The sequence below is a fragment of the Physeter macrocephalus genome, chromosome 2 (genome assembly GCF_002837175.3).
Source record: "Physeter macrocephalus isolate SW-GA chromosome 2, ASM283717v5, whole genome shotgun sequence".
NCBI classification, from domain to species: Eukaryota; Metazoa; Chordata; class Mammalia; order Artiodactyla; family Physeteridae; genus Physeter; species Physeter macrocephalus.
The window spans coordinates 67,205,508-67,227,921 of record NC_041215.1 but is presented as its reverse complement, the minus strand read 5'-3'; the positions used below and the strand labels follow the sequence as shown (position 1 = coordinate 67,227,921).

The window sequence follows — 22,414 nt, the reverse complement described above, 5'->3', positions numbered from 1 at the left end:
CATTTGTGTAACTTCTTTGGAGAATGTCTATTCAAGTCCTTTGTCTATTTTTTAATCAGGTTGTTTTTTGTTGTTGAGTAGGAGTTCTTTATATATTCTAAATATCAATCGTTTATCAGATAAATGCTTTGCAATTATCTTCGCCCATTCCTTGGGTTGCCTTTCACTCTGTTGATAGTATCCTTTGATGCACAAAAGTTTTAATTTTGATGAACTCCAACTTACCTAATTTTTCTTTTGTTGTCTGTGTTTTTGGTGTCATATCTAAGAAGTCATTGCCAAACCCAACGTCATGAAGCTCTCCCTCTATGATTTCTTCTAAGAGTTTTATAGTAGCTCTTGCATTTAGGTCTTTGATCAGGTTTAAGTTAATTTGTATATGGTGAAAGGTAAGGGTCCAACCCAAGAACACAGACTTTCCCCCATGTTTCTTCTTTTAATTTTTTTTCTTCTGGCTGCTCTGTGCAGCTTGCAGGATCTCAGTTCCCTGACCAGGGAATGAACTGGGCCATGGCAGTGAAAGCCTGGAATCCTAACCACTAAGCCACCAGGGAACTCCCTCTTCTTTTAATTTCTTTCAGCAACATTTTGTAGTTTTCAGTGTGTAAGTCTGTTGCCTACTTGGTTAAGTTTATTTTTAAGTATATTATTCATTCTGATACTAGTTTAAATTGAATTTTCTTAATTTCCTTTTCAGTTTGTTTAATGTTAATGATTTCTGAATGTTGACTTTGTACCCTACAACTTTGCTGAATTTGCTTATTAGTTCTACTAGTTTATTTGATGGAATCTTTTGGGTTTTCTACACACAGGATCAAGTAATCTGCAAAGAAATGGAGATAATTTTTCTTCTCCCTTTCCAATCTGGATATTGCTTTTCTTGCCTAATTGCTTTGGGTAGGACTTACAGTGCTATGTTGAATAGAAGTAGTGAAAGTGGACATCCTTCTTTTGTTCTTGATCTCAGAGAAAAAGCTTTCAGTCTTTCACCATGGAGTATTATGTTAGCTGTGGGTTTTTCATATATGGCCTTTTATTATATTGCAATAGTTTCCTTCTAGTCCTAGTTTGTTGAGTGCTTTTATTTAAAAAAAGGTGTTATTTTATCAATTCTTCTGCATCAATTGAGATGATTGTGTGGTTTTTGTCCCCCTCTTCATTCTGTTAAAGTGGTGTATTACATTGACTGATTTTGATTACATTGATTGACTTGACCATCCTTGTACTGCAGGAATAAACCGCACTTGGTCAAGGTGTATAATCCTTTTAACATGCTGTTGAATTTCGTTTGCTAGTATTTGGTTGAGGATTTTTGTATGAATATTCATAAGACATATCAGCCTGTAGTTTTCTTGTAGTGCCTTTGTCTGGCTTTGGGATTAGGGTTGCTGGCTTCATAGAACTGAGTTAGGAAAGTGTTCCATCTTGATCAATATTTTGGAAGGGTGTGGGAAGGACTGGTGTTAATTCTTCTTTGAATGTTTGGTAGAAATCACCAGGGAAGCCATTAAGTTCTGGGCTTTCTTTGTTGTAAACTTTTTGGTTACTGTTTCAACCTCTTTACTAGATATAGGTCTATTCAGATTTTCTATTTCTCCATGTTCCAGTCTTGGTAGGTTGTGTGTTTCTAGGAATTTGTCGATTTTATCTAGGTTATCCAATTTGTTGGTGTACTATTGTTCGTAGTACTTTTGGAATTCTTTTTATTTCTGTAAAATTGGTAGTATTGTCCCCTCTTTCATTTCTGATTTTAGTTATTTGAGTCTTCTTCTTTTTCTTAATCAATCTGGCTAAAGATTTGTCAATTTTGTTGATCTTTTAGAAGAACCGATTTTTGGTTTCATTGGCTTTATTAGTTTCTAGTCTCTATTTTGTTTATCATTGCTCTAATCTTTACTATTTCCTTCTTTCTGGTAGCTTTGGGTTTATTTTGTTCTTTTTTTAGTTTCTTAAGGTGTAAAGTTAGGTTACTGATTTGTGATCTTTCTTCACCCTTTCAGCACTGTTTTCACTGCATCCCATAAGTTTTGGTATGTTGTGCTTTCATTTTCAATTGTCTCCAAGATATTTTCTAATTTCCCTTATGATTTTTTTTTCCCTTATGATTTTTTTCTCTGACCCATTGGTTATTTAAGAGTGTGTTATTTAATTTCCACATACTTGTGAATTTCTTAGTTTTCCTTCTGCCATTGATTTCTAGTTTCATTCCACTGTGATTAGAAAAGACACTTTGTATGATTTCAATCTTTTAAAATTTATGGTGCCTTTTTAATGGCTTAAAATATGGTCTTAGAGAATGTATCATATAAACTTGAAAAACATGTGAATTCTGCTACTGCTGGGTGGAATATTCTGTATATGTCTGCTATTTCCAATTGGTCCATGATGTTGTTCAAGTCTTCTATTTCCTTATTGATCATCTTTGTCTGGTTGTTCTATCCATTAATGGAAGTGTTGAAAGTGAGATATTGAAGCTGCCTACTGTTACTGTGGAGTCATCTATTTCTTCCCTTAAATACTATAAATGTTTGCTTCGTATATTTTCGAGTTTTGATGTTCAGTGCATATATAACTGTTATATCTTCTTGATACCGTGATCCTTTTATCACTATGTAATGTCCCTCCTTTTTTTTGTAACAATTTTTGACATAAAGTCTACTTTGTCTGATATTAGTATAGCCACACTTGCTCTCTTTTGGTTACTGTTTGCATGGAGTCTTTTCCCATCCTTTCATTTTCAATCTATGCATGTTTTAAAATCTAAAGTGAGTCTTATAGACAGCACATAGTGGAATCCTGTTTTTTTATCCATTATGCTAATCTATGTCTTTTGAGTAGGGTGTGACCCATTTATACTTAAAGTAATTACCCATAGGGAAGTACTTACTTTTGTCATTTTGTTCTTTAGTTTTTGTATGTCTTATAGCATTTTGTTCCTCATTTATTCTGCTACTGCCTTCCTCTGTATTTAGTTGTTTTTTTTTGTAGTGACACACTTTGATTCCCTTCTCCTTTCCTTTTGTGCATATTTTATATTTTCTTTGTGGTTATCACTGAGATTACATATAATATCCTGAAGTTATGACAATCTATCTCAAATCGACAACAACTTAACTTCAGTGGCATACAAAAACCTTATGCCTTTATAGCTCTGCCCCCCACTTTGTTACTGATGTCACAAATTTCACCTTTATATACTGTGTACCCATTAATATAGACTTAAAATTATTTTTTATACATTTGTCTTTTAAATCCTGTAGAAAATAAAAAGCAGAGTTACAAACCAAAATTACAATAATACTGATTTTTATATTTGTCTATGTATTTACCTTTCCCAGAGGACTTTATATTTTTACTTGGCTTCAAGTTACTCTCTAGCACTCTTTCACTTCAACTTGGACATTCCTTAGCATTTCTTGTAAGTCAGGTCTAGGGGTAATGAACTTCCACTTTTGTTTGTCTGGGAATATTTTAATTTCTCCCTCATTTCTGAAGGACAGTTTTGCCAGATATAAAATTCTTGGTTAACAGTTTTTTTTCTTCAATACTTTACATACATCATCCCACTGTCTTCTGGTCTGCAAGGTTTTTGCTGAGAAATCCACTGACGGCCTTATTGGGGCTCCCTTGTACATGATGAGTCACTTTCCTCCTGCTGTTTTCCAGATTCTACCTTTGTCTTTCAACAGTTTGATTATAATTTGTCTTGATGTAGGAGTCTTGGATTTATCCCACATGAAGTATGTTGAGCTTCCTGGATTTGTATATGCATGTTATTCCTGAAACTTGAGAAGTTTATTATTTATTCAAATAATCTATTTCTTCAGAAGAATTTCTCTTTTCTCCTTCTCCCATGATGCATATATTGCTGCACTTGATAGTGTCTTATAAGTCCCTTAGGTTCTGTTGACTTTTCTTTTTTCCTTTTGTACCTCAGGCTCCATTTTTTCAAATGACCTGTCTTTAAGTTCATTGATTCTTTCCTCTGCCTGTTCAAGTGTATTCTTGAACCCCTCTAGTAAAATTTTTATTTTGTTCATATTATTGCTTTCCCAATTTCCTTTAGTTCTTTGAGTCTGGCTTCCTTCAGCTCTTTGAGCATATTTACAACAGTTATTTTAAAGTCTTTGTCTATTAAGTCTGATGCATGTGTTTCTTCAGGGGCTGTTTCTGGAAATTTATTTTGTTCTTTTGAAAGTGCCATGTTACTTCCCTGGTGGTCCAGTGGTTAAGAATGTGCATTTCAGCAAGCCTGGCATCTCACATTAAAATGGGAATAATTATGTTGTCTCTTGAGGATACAGATGCCTCTGTAAGCCCCTCATATGAAGCTGTCTAGTGTCATATCAAACCACAGGGGTTGGGTGATGGAGTTAGATGTGGGAGAACAAAAAGATAAGTATGATCTTGCTTCATAATTGCCACTTCTGGGCCATTACTCATTTAAACTTAAGCAAAAAACCATTCACAAGGCATTCAATTATACCAGTCTCTCCTCAAAACAGTTATCTTCCAAGATACTAGTCATTTCCTCACATTCAAGAATTTTTGCTCTTCCTTTCACAACAGTCTCTCTAAATGCTCCTAAACCTACCACCATTCTAGGAGAATTGCTCTAGTCTTGGAGTTTTTTGAATTCCTCAATCTCATTCCAGCTACCCAATTTTATGACTCATTATGAAGACAGAAGATCCTAAACATCAATATTTACTCATTGACAATAACCTATCCTTTGAACTCTCACATTCTTCTACTCCCTCTAGATCTGTTCTCTCACTTCATGAACACTTCAGTCATAAACCCTCTTTTTGTTCTTAGTCTGTTCGATTCCTCCTAGATTAGCTTCTTTCTGATTTTAGCTTATATCTCAAAGCACATAATTTCAATTGCTTTAGTATGCACTTTCTGGCCACCTAACCAGAAATTCTTCTACTCTTAACTCTACAATCTCTTAATCCTGGATTTGACCACCCACTTGTTCTACTTCTATGTCAAGAAACTTGCTGAAAAAATAACCAGCAAACATGGATTGACACCACCAAAAATTCATGGTAAAGGCTGGATGCAAAATTTTTCTTCTTTCTTTTCTTTTTTTTCTTTTGCGGTACGTGGGCCTCTCACTGTTGTGGCCTCTCCTGTCGCAGAGCACAGGCTCTGGACACGCAGGCTCAGTGGCCATGGATCACGGGCCTCGCTGCTCTGCGGCATGTGGGATCTTCCCGGACTGGGGCACAAACCCGCGTCCCCTGCATCGGCAGGCGGACTCTCAACCACTGAGCTACCAGGGAAGCCCCTTCTTTCTTTTCTTAACTGAAGCTTTCAAGTTTTTATTACCACTTTCAGAATATCCTAAAATCATTTCACTCAGTAGATGACCTTATCTTGTATTTCACAGGAAAAAAATGGACTCTCATATGATAACTCTACTATTTTTTGTTTATTTGACTTTTTAAATTGAATAAATTTGACATGTAACATTTTGTAAGTTTAAGGTGTACAGTGTGTTACTTTGATACATTTATATATTGTAATAGGATTGTTGTAGTCATATTTACCACATTAAATAATTATAGTACAATATTATTATCTATATTCGTTATACTGTGCATTGGCTCTCCATGGCTTATTTACTACTTGTTACAAATTTAAACACCATCAGTCTTATCTGCCCCCCTCCAATTCCTTAGTAACCACCATCTTACCCTGTTTTTTACAGGTTTGACTTTTTTTGGATTCCAGATATAAGTGATTCATGATAACCCTTTTAACTTCCTGCCACCTCCACCTCTTATCTGCAAACTTATTTTCATTTGCAACTATTTCTCTCTCTTGTTCCCTCCAATTCTTAGAGGAATGGGTGTTTCTCCTCTTGTTCATAGTAAATTCCTTAACCTATTTCTGAATCTCCAGCGACCAACTGGTTTTCATTATTTTCTTCCTCTTACCCTCCTGTCCTTCATATATTCCTTCACCCCATACATATAACTCAGAAATGTTATAAACATTCAAGGCTATGATGAAATCTGTTGTTCTATAACCTATATCTATAATCTCCAATTCAGAACTCTACCTAGGCTTTTAGGTCCATATTTGCAACCATCCATTGGACATTTTCACCTGCATGTCCCATAGGTAACCAAACCTAATAACTAAAATCTAATTATACATCTTATTTCCCAGTCCCTTAAATCTGAACCTTCTTCTCCATTCTTGGTTTCAGCTCATCAGCACCATGATTAATCCAGTCTTCTCTTCCAGATACATGGGTATCATCTTAGAATCTACGCCATCACCCTCAGAAGTGGCCTACATTCAGATGCCACCTGCTTTTCATTCTATCTCCTAAATAAATCTTAGATTTCTTCCCAAATTTGTTCCCAATGCTTAATTTAAGTCCTCATTTTGATCGCTTGAAATGACTGCATTCACTCTTTCTTTCGTAAATTGAAGCATATGTACATATGTATTTAATATATATATTAATAGAAATATAATTACATATATATTATATATATTAAATGCAACTTGATGGTTGCCACTTATTTTTATATTCCTGGATCTTAGACCATTGCTTAGCATCAATATATGTTTGTTGAGTGAATTCCAGACTATTCTCTATCCTATTTATCCTCTATCCCACTGTCAGGAAGACTTTTCTAAAGCATATATTAAATCCTTCAATAAATTTTGAATGAATAAGAATACAGTACAAACTACATAGTCATAATCATCGAGATAGGGCTCTAATCTACCTTCACAGCTTCTTTTCCTATTCTGCCCTATAGTTCCTTTTGGAGCCATAGGATCACCTTATGGTACATAAAACATACCATATATTCCCTCACTTCCAAGATTTTATTATATACTACTCTCTCTCTGCTTGCAGGCTCCATCTTCCCTAATTTACCCAACTCCTCCTAATCTTAGCTAAAGGGTTGGGCTTAGTAGTGGGTTTATGACCTGATCTTTCCAGACTGAGACAGATGCCTCTTCTCTGTGCGCACATATTATCCTGCACAGATCTCTACTGTAGCACTTAGTATGCTATGGTAATAACTTGATCTTCCTTTTTTACTTATTGAAAGTTCCTTAAGGACATAAACTATATTTTATTTCAGTATTCTCAGAACCTCATTAAGGACCCAGTACACAGCAGACACTCAATAATGTTTCTTAAATAAATCAGAATATTTAGAGTTTAACATATAAGAATATATAGTATACATTTTTTCTTCCCCTATTCTTGAGAAATGTAAAACAATATTTCCCTTTCCCCTCTTTAAGATAATTGCTACTGTGAGTGAAGGTTTCTTCCATGGCAGATAAGAGATTAAATTGCAAAAGTTTTCAATTGCTTACCACTGGCCAGTGTAGAAAGAGGAGGAGACAGAGAAATTCCTGTGTCTGCCTTAACCCAAGAATATCTCAATACTCCTTTTCCCTAATTCTGTGTTTCCTAACTTTCCTAGAACAAGTACAGCATTGTTGAAGTTTCTTAATGAACCTAATGGGAAAATAAGAAGAATAAAAGCTGGGAGTTTTTGTTTTGTTTTTTAAAAAGTGATTATGCCTTATACATGAACTGGAAAGGAAAAGAAATCCAAACTTCATTTCAATAATTGAGAAAGTGCCTGTCATTATCCCATCTCTGTTTCTCTTATGCACCCCTAATGAAGGCCTCTAGCCCATTAAGTTTACCTATATAACTGTGAGTATTCTTTTGTAAATCAAAAGGAGAATCACAAAGAATAATGATAATTTCTGAGGAATGCAGTGAAGTATGTATAACAGCTAGTTTTATAGTAGATGTATCAAACGGGAAGGAGGAAGGGAATTGTGTAGTTCCTATATTTATGGAAGAAACTAAGAACCGCATGGCTGGCATATTTCTTAGACTTCAGAATTTCACAGGCTAGTAAATTTTTTTTTTTAATTGAGGGAACCAACGTAAGATCCTCCACTTTCAACTGCCTGTGCGGGAATAATTTAACATAGCAGGCCTTACGCTGTTTATCTTCAGAAACGCCTATTTGCAAGGCTGGCCCTTGACAGCATCTGGGAACTTGATTTTTGAAAACATTTAAGTGATAAGATTCTAAATGATGTGCCAGCCTACTTAGACTGTACCATGAGATTTATGGTGAATAACTACTTTCCTTCTGAGAATCTGAAATTTTGGTTGACAGAGGGTGCCTATGTAACCAGCCCTTAAAAAAAACCCAAGCTCTTGAGTCTCAAATGGAGTTCCCCATACCAAAACACTGCAAGTGTGTTGAGTGAATTTTTGAAGATGGAGAGAGGGTGCACTCTGTGTGACCTCTCACAGGAGGGAAAAAGTGTAGGAAGCCTGCACACAGATTCCTCTAGACTCCACCTGATGTCTTTTTCCATTAGTGATCTGGCTGTGTATCTTTACAATGTCTCTGTAATAAATCTTAGCTCTGAGTATGACAGTATACTAAGTCCTGTGAGTCCTTCTAGAGAATCGCAGAATGTGTGGGTGGTACTGGGGACCCCCAAAACACTAAGTAATGATATTAAACAAGCAAACAAAAAACTCTATGATCATCATTCAATGAATATATATGTTAACAAAATTTTGCTCTTTATTCTGACAGTACAGAAACATGGAAACAGTATCAGAATAAAGGACAGAATTTTAAATGGAATAAATTTAGCATTGTAAGAAGTTCATGACATTATTCTCATTTTTCTCATTTTGCTGTAACCAGTGAAAACCTTATAATGGTCCAATAACAGACATGTGCCTGGTAACTACTAGACCAAGTAATATTTGCCTGGGTATACCTTTCTTCCAATTTACTTTCTTTTGAAACTGGAAGCACTAAGCAGAAGCTTTATGTGTAGAGGAGTAATTTTTAAAAGCTGAACATTCTGGTAAGTCACTAAAGATTTCACTGAAATAGTTGATTTCTAACTGTTACATTTAAAGAATGGAAGACTATTATAAATTAATAACAAATTTAGTTCCAGGATATTTTAAGATTTGTACAGTCCTCTCACCAGCCAAATAACAATGTAAAAAAAAAACCAAAAAATAAAACTAGCTGAGATAGTAATACTTCTGACTTTCAGTTTGTCATTTTATTTAAAAATTATTTATGGAAGGTAACATTCTTATCTTTCCTTAAAACAATCACCTTAAAATGAATTCTTCCCACAGGTCACAATGTTTTAAAAAAAGATAGCAAATAAAAATCTCAAATTTCATCCATTAATATATTACTGTGTTTTAGTTCTTCAAGGCACTTTTAAACAATATAATATTTTCCATTGCACAAGACTCAAATTCCATTTACCAGGGTAAATAACTTTCAAAACCAAAACCACATACCTTTTGCTGTAGTTCTTTTACTGCTGAATCTCTATCCATGCATGCCTGTCGAAAGGCTTCATAAGCTTTATTGAGTTGCTCGCCAATGTTTTTGTCCATTCCTCTCTGTCCTGTAGCATCACTATAAATGATGGAGTAAATGACAGGTCTGGAAAATAATTGAAAAATTTAGATAGCTATTAAGTTATATAAATCTCATTTAAAAAATATACCTCAAAGACAGTTCTATATGGTTTATCATGAACATTATAGCACCAAGTACTATAAAGTTTTATAAAGGCAAAAAAGCCTCATTTAAAATCCTGATCAGAAATATTGTGAAACCTTAACTTCTACAATTTTTAAATATTCTTTATGAATGTTTAAGGAGCAATTAGGGTTCCAGTTCATAAAGACGCTACTTTGCAAATGGTATTCTATAAATGCAAGCTAAAAATGGAAAAATATAAAAAGCCATTTGTTATTAATCTTTATTACAGAAATGCACAACAGGATTAGCAATGTGAGAAGGGACTTCTTTTTACTAAAGGGACAGTTACTCCCACTTACAAGGTAAATGCTTGCTACACTGAAATTAGAGCAAAATTAAGTAGATAAATGTTTGTGGATGGAGTTCACACTGTTGTTATCACAGTGCAATTAAAATGTGTGAAAATGCTCTTATTTTAGCACAAAATCTAGGGAGAGCTGCCATTGGACTCTACATTAAAAAAGAAAAATCACATCCCATCAGGCCTACCCCTATGCTCTATTAGTTTGCCAACTTTTTTGCTATTTCTGAACTACAGGTGATTTACTCAGTGGAGGTAATTGACTTTTATCATCTCAACTTGCATAACATCTCTAACGACATTCCCTGACTCTGAGCAGAGGGTCATCTAATGACTGATTCTTCCTGTCAAGCTGTAAAAACCACACCACAGAGCCTTTCTCTTAATCCTCTGAAAGCCACAGAGTAGACAAAGTTCTCTATCAGTCATAGGGGATTTTGGGGGTACCAAATTATTTCACTCCCTTATGATTAGAAATCCTTCATAACAGTCTCTAACCTTTTATAACACCTTTATTTTTATCTTTGGGTATACATGCTTTAAAAAACTTTCAGTATTTTCCATTAAGATGTTCATATAACATAAATTCAACATTCTAAAGTATACACTTCTGTGGTTTTCAGTATATTCACAATGTTGTGTAACCATCATCAATATCTAATCACAGAACATTTTTATCACCTCAGAAAGAAACCCTGTGCCTATTAGCAGTTAGTCCCAATTCACACCTCCACTCTATCCCCTGACAACCACTAATCTACTTTCTGACTCTATGGATTTGCCTACTTTGGACGTTTGGAGTCATAAAATACATGGCCTTTGTGTCTGGCTTTTTTCATGTAGCATAAAATTTCCAACCTTTACCCATGTTGTAGCATCTAACAGTAGTTCATTGCTTTTTATGTCTGAATAATATTTCATTTTATGAATATACTATATTTTGTTTATTCATTTCTCAGTTAATGGACATTTGGGTTGTTTCCACTTTTTGGTTATTTTGAATAAAGCTACAATTTGTGTATACATATCTGTGTGAACATATGTTTTTAATCTCTTAGATATATGCCTGGGAGCAGAATTCCTGGGTCAGATGACAATTATGTCTAACTTTTTGAGGAACTGCCACAAAAGTTCCAGATGTTTCTACAGAAGCTGTACCATTTTATATTTCCACTAGCAACGTACAAGAGTTCCAATTTCTCCACATCTTCACCAACAATTGTTGTCCATTTAAAAATTATACGCTAGTATCCTAGTGGGTATGAAGTGATACCTCATCACAGTTTTGATGTTGAGCATCTTTACAGTGCTTATTGGTCATTTGTATATCTTCTTTGGAGAAATGTCTAGTAAAGTGCTTTACCCACTTTTCATATATATATACATATATATATAATTTGTAATATTTTCTCCCATTCTATAGATTATCTTTTCATTTCTTTGATAGTGCCCTTTGACAAAGTTTTTAGTTTGATGAAGTCCAATTTATCTATTTGTTTTTGTTCTTGTGCTTTTCATATCATATCTAAGAAACCACTGCCTAACCCAAGATCACATGGATTTTCACCTGCATTTCCTTTTAGAAATTTTATAATTTTAGCTTTTACATTTAGATCTTTGATCCATATTGAGTTAATCTGTATAATATGGTATGAGGTAGGGCTCCAGATTGATTCCCCTGCATGTGGTTAGCCAGTTGTCCTGGTATCATTTGTTGAAAAGGTTATTCTTTTCCCACTGAATGCCCTTGGCAGCCTTGTTGAAAATCAGTTGACCATAAATCACAAAGCCCTTTTAAATACCTAGGTAATATTTCAGCCAGTCTTTCATTTTAAGATACTAAATACACTCCTAAGTTATTTTCTAGGCTTGATAAAAACAATTTCAAGGATTTTATTATGGGGATTACAGTGTCTTTACCTTGTGAAGCAATGAAAGAATGATATATTTTTTAGGCATTCCACTTGAAATTTGTTTTTACTGCTACCTCTGATAGATGGAAAAGATGAAATACTGTTAGGATAATTAACATTGCCAGGATCTCTGACATACCATAGACACTACGGAAACATGAGTAATTAGCATGAACAAAAGCATCACTTTGAGTATTTATTTAGATACTATTATCATTCAAAAAATTGATTTAGGGTGGCTTAAAAAAACACACAAGATTAAAAATAAGTATATAAGCAGGAAAAGAAAAATAAGGGTAGGTAGCTACAGGGACTATAGTATACTGTAATATGCTCATGCAGAAATCAGATGATTTAAGTAGCTAAGTGGCTAAGTTGTCTATCACTGTCTTAATAAGCTGCATATGTCATAACAAACTGTCAATGTAAACCACACCTATATTTATCTGGGACAAACAAGAGGCTTGAATTGGGAACCCATCTAGTTTCTTGTTTTGTTCTATCACTGACTGACCCTGTGAGCTTAGTTCAGGGCCACTAAATCTTTTTGGACTCAAGTTTCTATCTCTTCAAAACAAAAAAGATGTCTGGATTCAATTTCTAAGAAACTTCTTTGTTCTACAGTTCTTGAGTCTGTGAATCTAAAAATGCATGTCTGTTCCATCAAGAAGGTGCATTCTTGCTTTTAAAAATGTAAATACAGTACTAAAAACAGCTGCATCATATGCAAGTAAATCATGTGCAGCCTTCATTTCAGTTCCTTGAATTAGATCACACAAATGTCACTAGGAAGAGTTACTGAGTGAATTCCACATGGATGCATCCTATTTCCTGAAATAAGAATGTATGCTGGGGAGATATGATTCAGGTCAATACAACTAAATAAATGATACATTTAATTCCTATCTCACAAGCAAGAAGAAAATTGGGTGTTAGATCAGTGACACTGACCAGAGAAAAAGGAAACAGTCTCTGGGAACCAGCTAATTAAATTGGACAGATTTCAAATATTAACACCCTGAACTTTAAAGCCACTTGTTCCTCTATTTTTTAAAGCATTTGTTAAGTGTAAAATTAATTTCACAATCTAAGAGGCAGTCACAATTCAATCACATTTTGGTATGCCTTCTGCAAAACTCGCCAGGCTCCAGGGAAATGGTTTTATTTATAATAAACATGCTCAAACTCAAATCAAATGGCCGCTTTCATCCCCGAAACCCAGGAGGTCCAAGCTAGAGCCAGCTCTGCCTTGGAAACGTTCTTCTAGCTATGGCTTCACTCTTTTAAATGTATTTTAAGGAAAGCCTTCCGTGGTAATTTCTTTATTTCTGGGTTTGGTTTACTGGTTTCCTCATACCACACAAGGAAAAACTTAACTCACTGATGCCCAAGACAGTATAGCTGGGTGGGCAGAATACAAAGCATCCCACCCCCAGGGTAATCCTGGCTTCAAGATAGTCCTGTCACACCCACCTCTATTCCTCTGACAGAAGTTCCTTTTTTCCTTTGGGTTGTTCCTGTAAGATGGAAAATGGAGGGTGGCAAGTTCCAATTCTGCCTCCCAGGTCCAGCAGAAAATCCCTGGGCATCAGGCTGCTTCCTCTTTCATTGATCCTTGGTTCATAATGAAACTGTTCTAGGATAGGAGAATCAGCCTGCATGAGGGCAATAATTTTATTTTCCCTTGGTAAAATTTCCCAGCTCCAACAAAGGTGTGTCAACTACTAGGGCCAAATTTTGATTTCAGTAAAATATATACCATTATGATTCAATTAAATTAGAAAAACTGAAGTACTTGTTTGCTTAATACATGTAAGCCACTATGTGGGATGCAGCAAGGGGCTTTAGGGATAGTGCCACCTTAATGTTGTGTTCCTTTTACAAAGTTTTTCACCAGCTCTTCATTTCCTGTTACTCGTATTCCAATCTGACTGATAAGGCTCAGAGGAGTTAAATGACCTGCATACAGCTACAAAGCTATAAGCAAGTGACTGGGACTAAATCTTTGAAACTCTTAGTTCAAGGATTGTTTATTAAAGCCAGCTGCAAAGTATTCTCCTAGAATGCCATGATGGATATTTCATTCCATAAAACATTTACTGAGTGCCAACAAAAAACAAAGCCTGGGCTGGGCGCCACTGATGTAGTGAAAACAAAACAGACATGAAACCTACCCTGACAAAGGCACCATTAGCTGTAACTTAAAGAATATATATGAGTACCTGGAGATATTTAAAGGCTAGAGTTTGGAAAGGAAAGTGCTCACATCTATTTACAAGGTTTAGGAAAGGCTTTAAGAGGTAGATGGCATTTGACTTGGGTTTTGAATTATGGGTAGGAATGACCTCACCCATTCCTTTTATTTGACTGTCAAATAGCAGTCATCCTTTCTAAAACAGGTTCCTGACAGCTATAAAGATGTTTTTTTGTGCTAGATAATATCCATTCTTCACTAAAACAGCCCAGGATTACATACATTTCTTATGCACTGTTCAGTTTGAATTTCCGGATCAGGACAACTCTGCAAACCTGAGACAATTCTTAAGTATAACAATTATGGTTACTTATAGAAGTGATTAATTAGGCTACTGGCTTGTCCATGATGCTTGAAAAGAAGCAAGGTTAGTGATGAAATAAAGGACAAGTCCTATATCTGCTCTGGACCTCAATTTTTCCTTGCTTTTAAAATGAAGGGGTTACAAGACATAATCTCCTTCAATTTTATGATTAGACAGCATTTCTAAACAAATACAGAGTACAGAAGCTTTTGCTTGGCAAATATAGTGATTTATTTTTCCTCATAAATGATATCATAGATTTAAAAGTTACAAGCCAGTTGATATGGTAATTCATTTAAAGATAGTGAGAAGTATGGAATAAAGTTATATGGGATGTCCTAGAAGAGATATGATACTGTGAAAATATGTGATATGAAAATACATGATGTAACACTGTGAAAATTAATGACTTTATTTATTTAGTAACAATTATATAGTCACTCCTAACACTTTACTAGGTAGAATGAAAAAAAGTACAGGCTTTGAATTTAGATCTCAGATCTGCAGTTTTCTAGCCATTTACCTGGCTTCTCTGAGTATTAGTTTTCTTATACATAGTTTGTAGGTTTATTGTGAAGATTGAGATCATATATGAAGCAATATCTGTTAACTGTTCCTCAATATCCATTCTCTCCTCTTCTAGTATTCCTGATTTTTAGCTGATGTGGTCATGTGACTGTGTTCTGGTCATCGGCAAGTAAGTGTAACTTCCAAGACAAGCTCTCTTCTTTTTCCCTTTCCCAGTTGGATGGAATATTGTGGTTAGTCACCTGAAACACTGTGGTGAGGGCAACACTTCCAGGATGGTGGAACAAGGAGATGTGGAACAACAAGAATGAAGATGCCCAGGTCCTTGACACTGTGGAGCTGCCAGATCAGCTCTGGACATCTTATACTTTGAATTGTAATACATGAGAGAAATAAAATATCTGTCTTATTTGTTTAAGCCACTGTCTTTGGGGGTCTCTTAAGAGAGGAGCTGAGCTGTATCCTAACTGGTACAATATTCAAGACTGGTTCAGTGCTGAACACACAGTAGGTTCTCCTTTTTCCATGGGAAAGAGACAAACTCATAGTCTTTGCCTTATAAGCTCTAATTAGAGCTTATAATTTAGTAAGGCAGAAACACATGGAAATGATTAACCATATTAGCAGGTCAATTATAAATGTGTAAAAATGTATAAGCGTATCTTGATAGGTATCTGGGAAACACAGGTAGAAGCATTTGTAGGAACTGACCCAAAGGATCACTCAAGATTTGTACATTTCACTGTATTTAAGTTTTATCTCAAAAGAAGAAGAAAAGAAAGAACTGTTAAATAAAGAGTATAAGCAGGAAAAAGGCTCAATAGAAGGAACAATTAACATGAGAGGAACTGTGGAAGGCTTCACAGAGGATTTGACACTTATACTGGGGCCTGAAATATGAGAAGGATTGCAACAAGTAGAGAATGAGAGGGGAAAGAACATTCACTCTGAAAGAGCAGAGGCTCTGAGAAATCACTAGGATAGTGCATTTAGGGACTGGTGGTGAGTATTGTATTTATGAAAGTAAGGTGTATGTACAGACAGGATAGAGAGGTCAGGGTGCTAAGACAGGTGCATAGTCAGGGCCACCATGTGTGATTGTGCTGCACTGAAAGAACCCTCTGGGTACCATTCATGTAGACCATAACTGGAAAGAGTTACACCCTAGAGTTACAGAGTGCACTAACTACATAAACTATACACAGCAGATTTAGATACGGCCAGATTGCAGTAGACCTTGAATGTCACTCTAAGAAATTTAGACTTCAACTTGCTAACATTAAGGAATAATGGAGGATTGTCAAGCAGGAGATGGCTATGTTTTAGAAAGATTAACTGGATACCAGCAGGGAATATAAACTAATGCGGGAGACAAAGTGAGGATATCCATAAGAAACTACTGCTGTATTCTGGGTGAAAGATGAGGGCTTAAACTAGAGTAGGGAAAATGAAAGATGAATGGATTCAAGAGACATTTTAAAGGTAGAATCAACAGGATTTGTTGGCCAACTGGATCTGGATACCAGCAGGGAATATAAACTAATGAGGGAGACAAAGTGAGGATATCCATAAGAAACTACTGCTGTATTCTGGGTGAAGGATGAGGGCTTAAACTAGAGTAGGGAAAATGAAAGATGAATGGATTCAAGAGACATTTTAAAGGTAGAATCAACAGGATTTGTTGGCCAACTGGATCTGGATACCAGCAGGGAATATAAACTAATGAGGGAGACAAAGTGAGGATATCCATAAGAAACTACTGCTGTATTCTGGGTGAAAGATGAGGGCTTAAACTAGAGTAGGGAAAATGAAAGATGAATGGATTCAAGAGACATTTTAAAGGTAGAATCAACAGGATTTGTTGGCCAACTGGATGTGTACAACAGACAAAAAGGAAGCATTCAGGGCCCAGCAATTCTGAATCAGTTGGCCTGGGAAGAAGTCCTATAATCTATATTTTAATAAGTAAAGTAACCAGGTTATTTTGTTAAAGATAGTTCACCAGCCATATTTTTCAAAAATTAGGCAAACAGTGATGCTAGTCAGCCACAGAGAAACAGGAAGAAATACTGAGGGGGAGAGGAGAGGATATTGAATTCAATTTTGAACAAAAGTGCTAACAGACATAATTAACAACAGTCAGGAAAAATGTACCAATTGAGTGATAATGAAATCTAAAGGAAGAAATGATGGCTAAGTATGCCTTCCCTCCTGCTTATATTCTTAAAGTTTTTAATGTCCTCTGATACTGGCTGACAGTCAACCAGGCCAAAATCTTTTTACCAAAAAAGAAACAAACAAACAAAACCCTTACATTTTTTAAAAGAAAACAGTGGAGAGAGAAAGAAGCAATACTTGTTATTGTACCACTTTGTGTCACAAGATGCACACTTTTTTTCTCCCAAATATAAACCAAAAAAGAGGATAGGCCCACTGGACAATGTCAGAAGGAAAACTAGGATATGCATAAAATAGTAAGGCATTTTAGTATAAGTCTGTTACCTTATATGAAGAGATTATTTGCCAAACAGGTAGGAATGTTATCTAACGTTCTATTCTGTTAACCTTTATACAGTGTTAAATAACAAGAAAAGTAACTTTCTGGTAGAGTGTTCGAATGTGTTATTTTTCTTAAGTCTCTCTCTTCTACTCTACCAAATTTATGATAATGAAATAGTGTTATTAATGATCTTTCACAAGAGTGGAACGTTTGTACCTATCTTCTGGCTTTAATTTAAAAAGTGTGAAAAAATATTTTCAGTAATCTTAAAAAGGTCCCCCCAACCAGAAGAGATGACACAGGTTGCACCAGATTCATAAAGGGCAAAGTTGTTTTTGAAAAAGAAGTAGTTAAAATCTCATGAGTTAACAGATTAGGGGCCCCTCCAGCATCTCTGAGTCAGTTACTAAATCATAACCACTACGAAAGGAGAGAGCTCTTCTATGAAAAGAGAATGAAACTTCGGGAGACAGAGGACCTTTTCACAAAAAGGCCTATTTTCTCTTAAATCGCAGTTGAAATTGCTGAGCAGTCACTTAGCCTTGAGAATATTACCAATGATAAATGGGAACAGGCAAAAGCCTACATAATTATAAGCTGTACTCTGTGCTCTTAATTACTAGCACAGAACTCTACGGCTCTTCATACCCCTGCTTTTAATTTCCCTGAGGACACCTACAGGCTGCTGGGCAAATGTTTGCAAGTCACAACTTGTCTTATTAGAAGTAACTGAGAGAACTCCAGTGAGAAAATAAATAAGGTTTCAGAGATATCCAGATCTCCATTCCTAGTCATTCCCAAGATGTTTAGGTTGTGACTTTAAATGTATAATATGATAAAAGTTTAAAACCAGATAGAATATTTTTATACCATGCAACACACTTCCTTACTCCTACTGTTGAATACTCCTGAAGACAGGACTAAAAATCCCTGGGTAGCCTGACAAACCAACTTCTCAAACCTGCCTCTGTGCCAAAATTACCCAAATCTCTACTCTTTTCAGGGCCACTCCAGTTTTCCTCAAATGTGAATATTCAGATCTAGTTAAGTCCCAACACTTGTTATGCTACCCTACTGCGGAGGAACAAGAGTTTATTAAAAAATTTGATTCTCTGTTTCACTTCCTTTTGCATCTGGATAAAATAAAAAGATGCTATAAAATAAAGATTCCAAATCTTATTTTTAACTGAGACCACATCTTGTGTAAAATGTGTTAATTTCTCTCTTAATACAAGTCAGAGAATCAAAATTAAAAAGCCTAGTCAACCAAAGATAAAATCACAGTTGAAGTGCAGAAAACATGTCCAGTCTAGATATGCTTGTTGATGGGCGAGAGTGAATAAGCTGTAACCCTCTGTGGCCCTCAGTTCCCTCGCCCCAGTTTAGAATGTCTGGGGTACAGCAAGCTGTAGGACATGGGTTCCCAACCTGTCAGTACGTTAGAATAATCCAGGGCAGTTTCAAAAAACAGATCAGCCATCCCTCTCCAAGACTTCTTGGATCATAATTTTTTTTGGTGGGGGGGGGGCGGTGAGGGGAGGAAGAGGGAGAAGCAAGTGTGAGAGATTTAGAATCACTGCCATAGGGGATCGAGCCGTAAGTGGGAAAGCACTGTACTCTGTAAAACACTACACAAATATGCACCAAGGCAGGGAAATAGGCTTTCATAAAGTGGCCTTTTGTTCCACAGTGATCTGCTTTATGAACTGTTCCAAAAGAAGTGTATAGAATTGAGATAGCAGTTGCTAAGTTAGATGTTCTTTAAAAAAAAAAAAAAAAAAAAAAAAAAGGTATTTTGATACTTTGGCAGATGGTCCAGAGCAACAGCGCTCTTGTTGATCTTGGTTCCATGAAATTTCCACAATTCATCAGTCTATGTGACAACTGTTTTCTCTATTAATGGAAGAGACACCATTAATGGCATTTGCACTGAAGTTATGCTGAAAGAGAATTCTGAGTGTGACCAGAGCTCTTCTCCCACCAAGCAGTCCTTATAACTTGATTCTACCCCTACCAATACTCTAAATCATCTCAATTCTATTTAAATTCTCTAACTATCTACAGATAGTTTAGAAAGGACATAGATCCCAGTGCCATGCCTTCAATCTGAATAGGCACACAGCTATGAACCAGAAGGACAATCTTCGTCTTATAATTGAATGGGAAGCTTCCCAACAGTGGTGGTGGTTCCCTATTTCCTCCTGGGAAACATTAGGGACAAGGGTAGAGACTGACACCTGCTGAGGTAAAAATTGCTTGCTGCTTTATATAAACTACCTTATTTTAATGTTCCCTTTCCAGATAAGGAAACTGAGCTTCAAAAGGTTAAATACGTTGCCTGAGGTCAACGAATTAGAAAATGGAAGACCCAGATAAATCCAGGTCTCTTTGATGTGAAAGTCCAACATCCTAGCTCTTTTCACCCTAATTTAGTTTTTATTTTATTTTTAATCAAAGCATAACACATCTACATTTTAATGAGTAAAATAACTTTATAAGGTTTAAGAAAAACAGTAGTACCTTACTCTTCTCCCTTCCCATTTCCTGCTTCACCTTGGCAACAATTTTCAGCTCTTTTGGTTGATTTCTCTTTTTTTTTAAAATAAATTTATTTTTATTTTATTTTTAATTTTTGGCTGCGTCAGCTCTTCGTTGCTGCACGCGGGCTTTCTCCAGTTGCAGCGAGCAGGGGCTACTCTTCGTTGCGGTGCACGGGCTTCTCATTGCAGGGGCTTCTCTTGTTGGGGAGCAAGGGCTCTAGGCGTGTGGGCTAAGGGCCCAGCCGCTCCGCGGCATGTGGGATCTTCCCAGACCGGGGCACGAACCTGTGTCCCCTGCATCGGCAGGCGGACTCTCAACCACTGCGCCACCAGGGAAGCCCAGGGAGACGGATTCTTAACCACTGCACCACCAGCGAAGTCCCTTTTGGTTGATTCTTTTTGGTATTATCTCTGTATCTCTAAATAACACGCTAATATTGCCACTACTGATTTTTCAGTTTTACTTGTCTTCCCACTATGCAAAATAAGGATTCAGCTCTCTTTAAAATCTCCCCTCCCTTTATATCCTCCCCATTCTCCTCATATAGTTATATCCTATTTTTTGGTTAGATTTGCATTCTACTTTAACTTGCTTATGACTACGTAATGCTATTCACTGCTGAGCCATATAATATACTACGGTTCCTTTTCCTTTCCTGAAAAACATTTTTCCTGAAAAAACTTCTTGTTTTATTTCTTATTATCATTACTACAACTCCTCAATCCATTGAGACACTTCAATTATTCTATCAATTTCACCTACTTAGAAGAATCTCTCCTTGAGCTTTCTGACTTGCTCAAGTCTAGATTTGTTGATTTCTATGTCTAGAGGAAAGCCTTCATCTTGAGACCTTCTTTCAACTTGAATTTGATGATTCCCTTTATTCACCTCTCTCTCTAGCTGAATCCCTCATTTTCAGTATCCCAAATCTTCATCCTTCTTGTTTTACTCCCCAATTTGGTGGAGTAAACCCTCTAGTAGCTTCCTGATAAAGTGCCTGCAAAGTAAATTTTTTGAGACCCTGCATAACTGAAAATATCTTACCCTCAGATTTAACTGATAGTTTGCCAGGTTAAGAGTTCTAGGTTGGAAGTAATTTTTCCTCAGAATTTTGTAAGTTTTACTAAGCTCCCTTTTATTTTTGTTGAAGTGCAGAGCCATTTTGATTTCTGATCTTGTACTTAACCCATGTGGAAGTTCACCCTTCAGTTCTTGCAAATTTTCTTGAATAATTTTTTGGGCAATTTCATTCCTTCTGTGTCCCCTTCTGGGACTCCTACTAACTGGATGTTAAATTTTCTGAAGTGGTACTCTAACTCCTCTCACCCTCCTCTTCTTTATTTGTTTGTTTATTTATTTATTTTTAGCTGCATTGGGTCTTCGTTGCTGCGCGCGGGCTTTCTCTAGCTGTGGCGAGCGGGGGCTACTCTTCGTTGAGGTGCACGGGCTTCTCATTGTGGTGGCTTCTCTTGTTGTGGAGCATGGGCTCTAGGTGCTCAGGCTTCAGTAGTTGTGGCATGCGGGCTCAGGAGTTGTGGCTCATGGGCTCTAGAGCACAGGCTCAGTAGTGTGGTGCATGGGCTTAGTTGCTCTTTCGTCTTATAATTGAATGGGAAGCTTCCCAACAGTGGTGGTGGTTCCCTATTTCCTCCTGGGAAACATTAGGGACAAGGGTAGAGACTGACACCTGCTGAGGTAAAAATTGCTTGCTGCTTTATATAAACTACCTTATTTTAATGTTCCCTTTCCAGATAAGGAAACTGAGCTTCAAAAGGTTAAATACGTTGCCTGAGGTCAACGAATTAGAAAATGGAAGACCCAGATAAATCCAGGTCTCTTTGATGTGAAAGTCCAACATCCTAGCTCTTTTCACCCTAATTTAGTTTTTATTTTATTTTTAATCAAAGCATAACACATCTACATTTTAATGAGTAAAATAACTTTATAAGGTTTAAGAAAAACAGTAGTACCTTACTCTTCTCCCTTCCCATTTCCTGCTTCACCTTGGCAACAATTTTCAGCTCTTTTGGTTGATTTCTCTTTTTTTTTAAAATAAATTTATTTTTATTTTATTTTTAATTTTTGGCTGCGTCAGCTCTTCGTTGCTGCACGCGGGCTTTCTCCAGTTGCAGCGAGCAGGGGCTACTCTTCGTTGCGGTGCACGGGCTTCTCATTGCAGGGGCTTCTCTTGTTGGGGAGCAAGGGCTCTAGGCGTGTGGGCTTCAGTAGTTGTGGCATGTGGGCTCAGTAGTTGTGGCACGCGGGCTCTAGAGCGCAGGCTCAGTAGTTGTGGTGCAAGGGCTTAGTTGCTCCGCGGCATGTGGGATCTTCCCTGACCAGGTCTCGAACCCGTGTCCCCTGCATTGGGAGGCGGATTCTTTTTTTTTTTTTGCGGTACGCGGGCCTCTCACTGTTGTGGCCTCTCCCGTTGTGGAGCACAGTCTCCGGACGCGCAGGCTCAGCGGCCA

General features: G+C 36.5%; 1 protein-coding gene across 11 annotated transcripts in view; it reads right to left on the bottom strand.

Moving 5' to 3' along the window:
* The window catches only part of TANK (TRAF family member associated NFKB activator), an 83,629-nt gene that overhangs the window by 51,939 nt on the left and 9,276 nt on the right, over window positions 1-22,414 (bottom strand). For 8 of the 11 annotated variants that reach the window (XR_008618582.1, XM_028478397.2, XM_007107739.4 and 5 more), the window contains exon 2: window positions 9,356-9,503. Coding sequence is in view for 10 of the 11 variants with exons in the window: in XM_007107739.4 (XP_007107801.2) it covers window positions 9,356-9,503 (148 nt within the window). In the remaining variant the exon portion in view is untranslated. Of the gene's footprint in view, window positions 1-9,355; window positions 9,504-11,826; window positions 11,896-13,292; window positions 13,475-22,414 lie in introns of all 11 variants that reach the window. The other 3 variants (XM_055088138.1, XM_055088130.1, XM_028478399.2) reach the window with 3 other exon arrangements.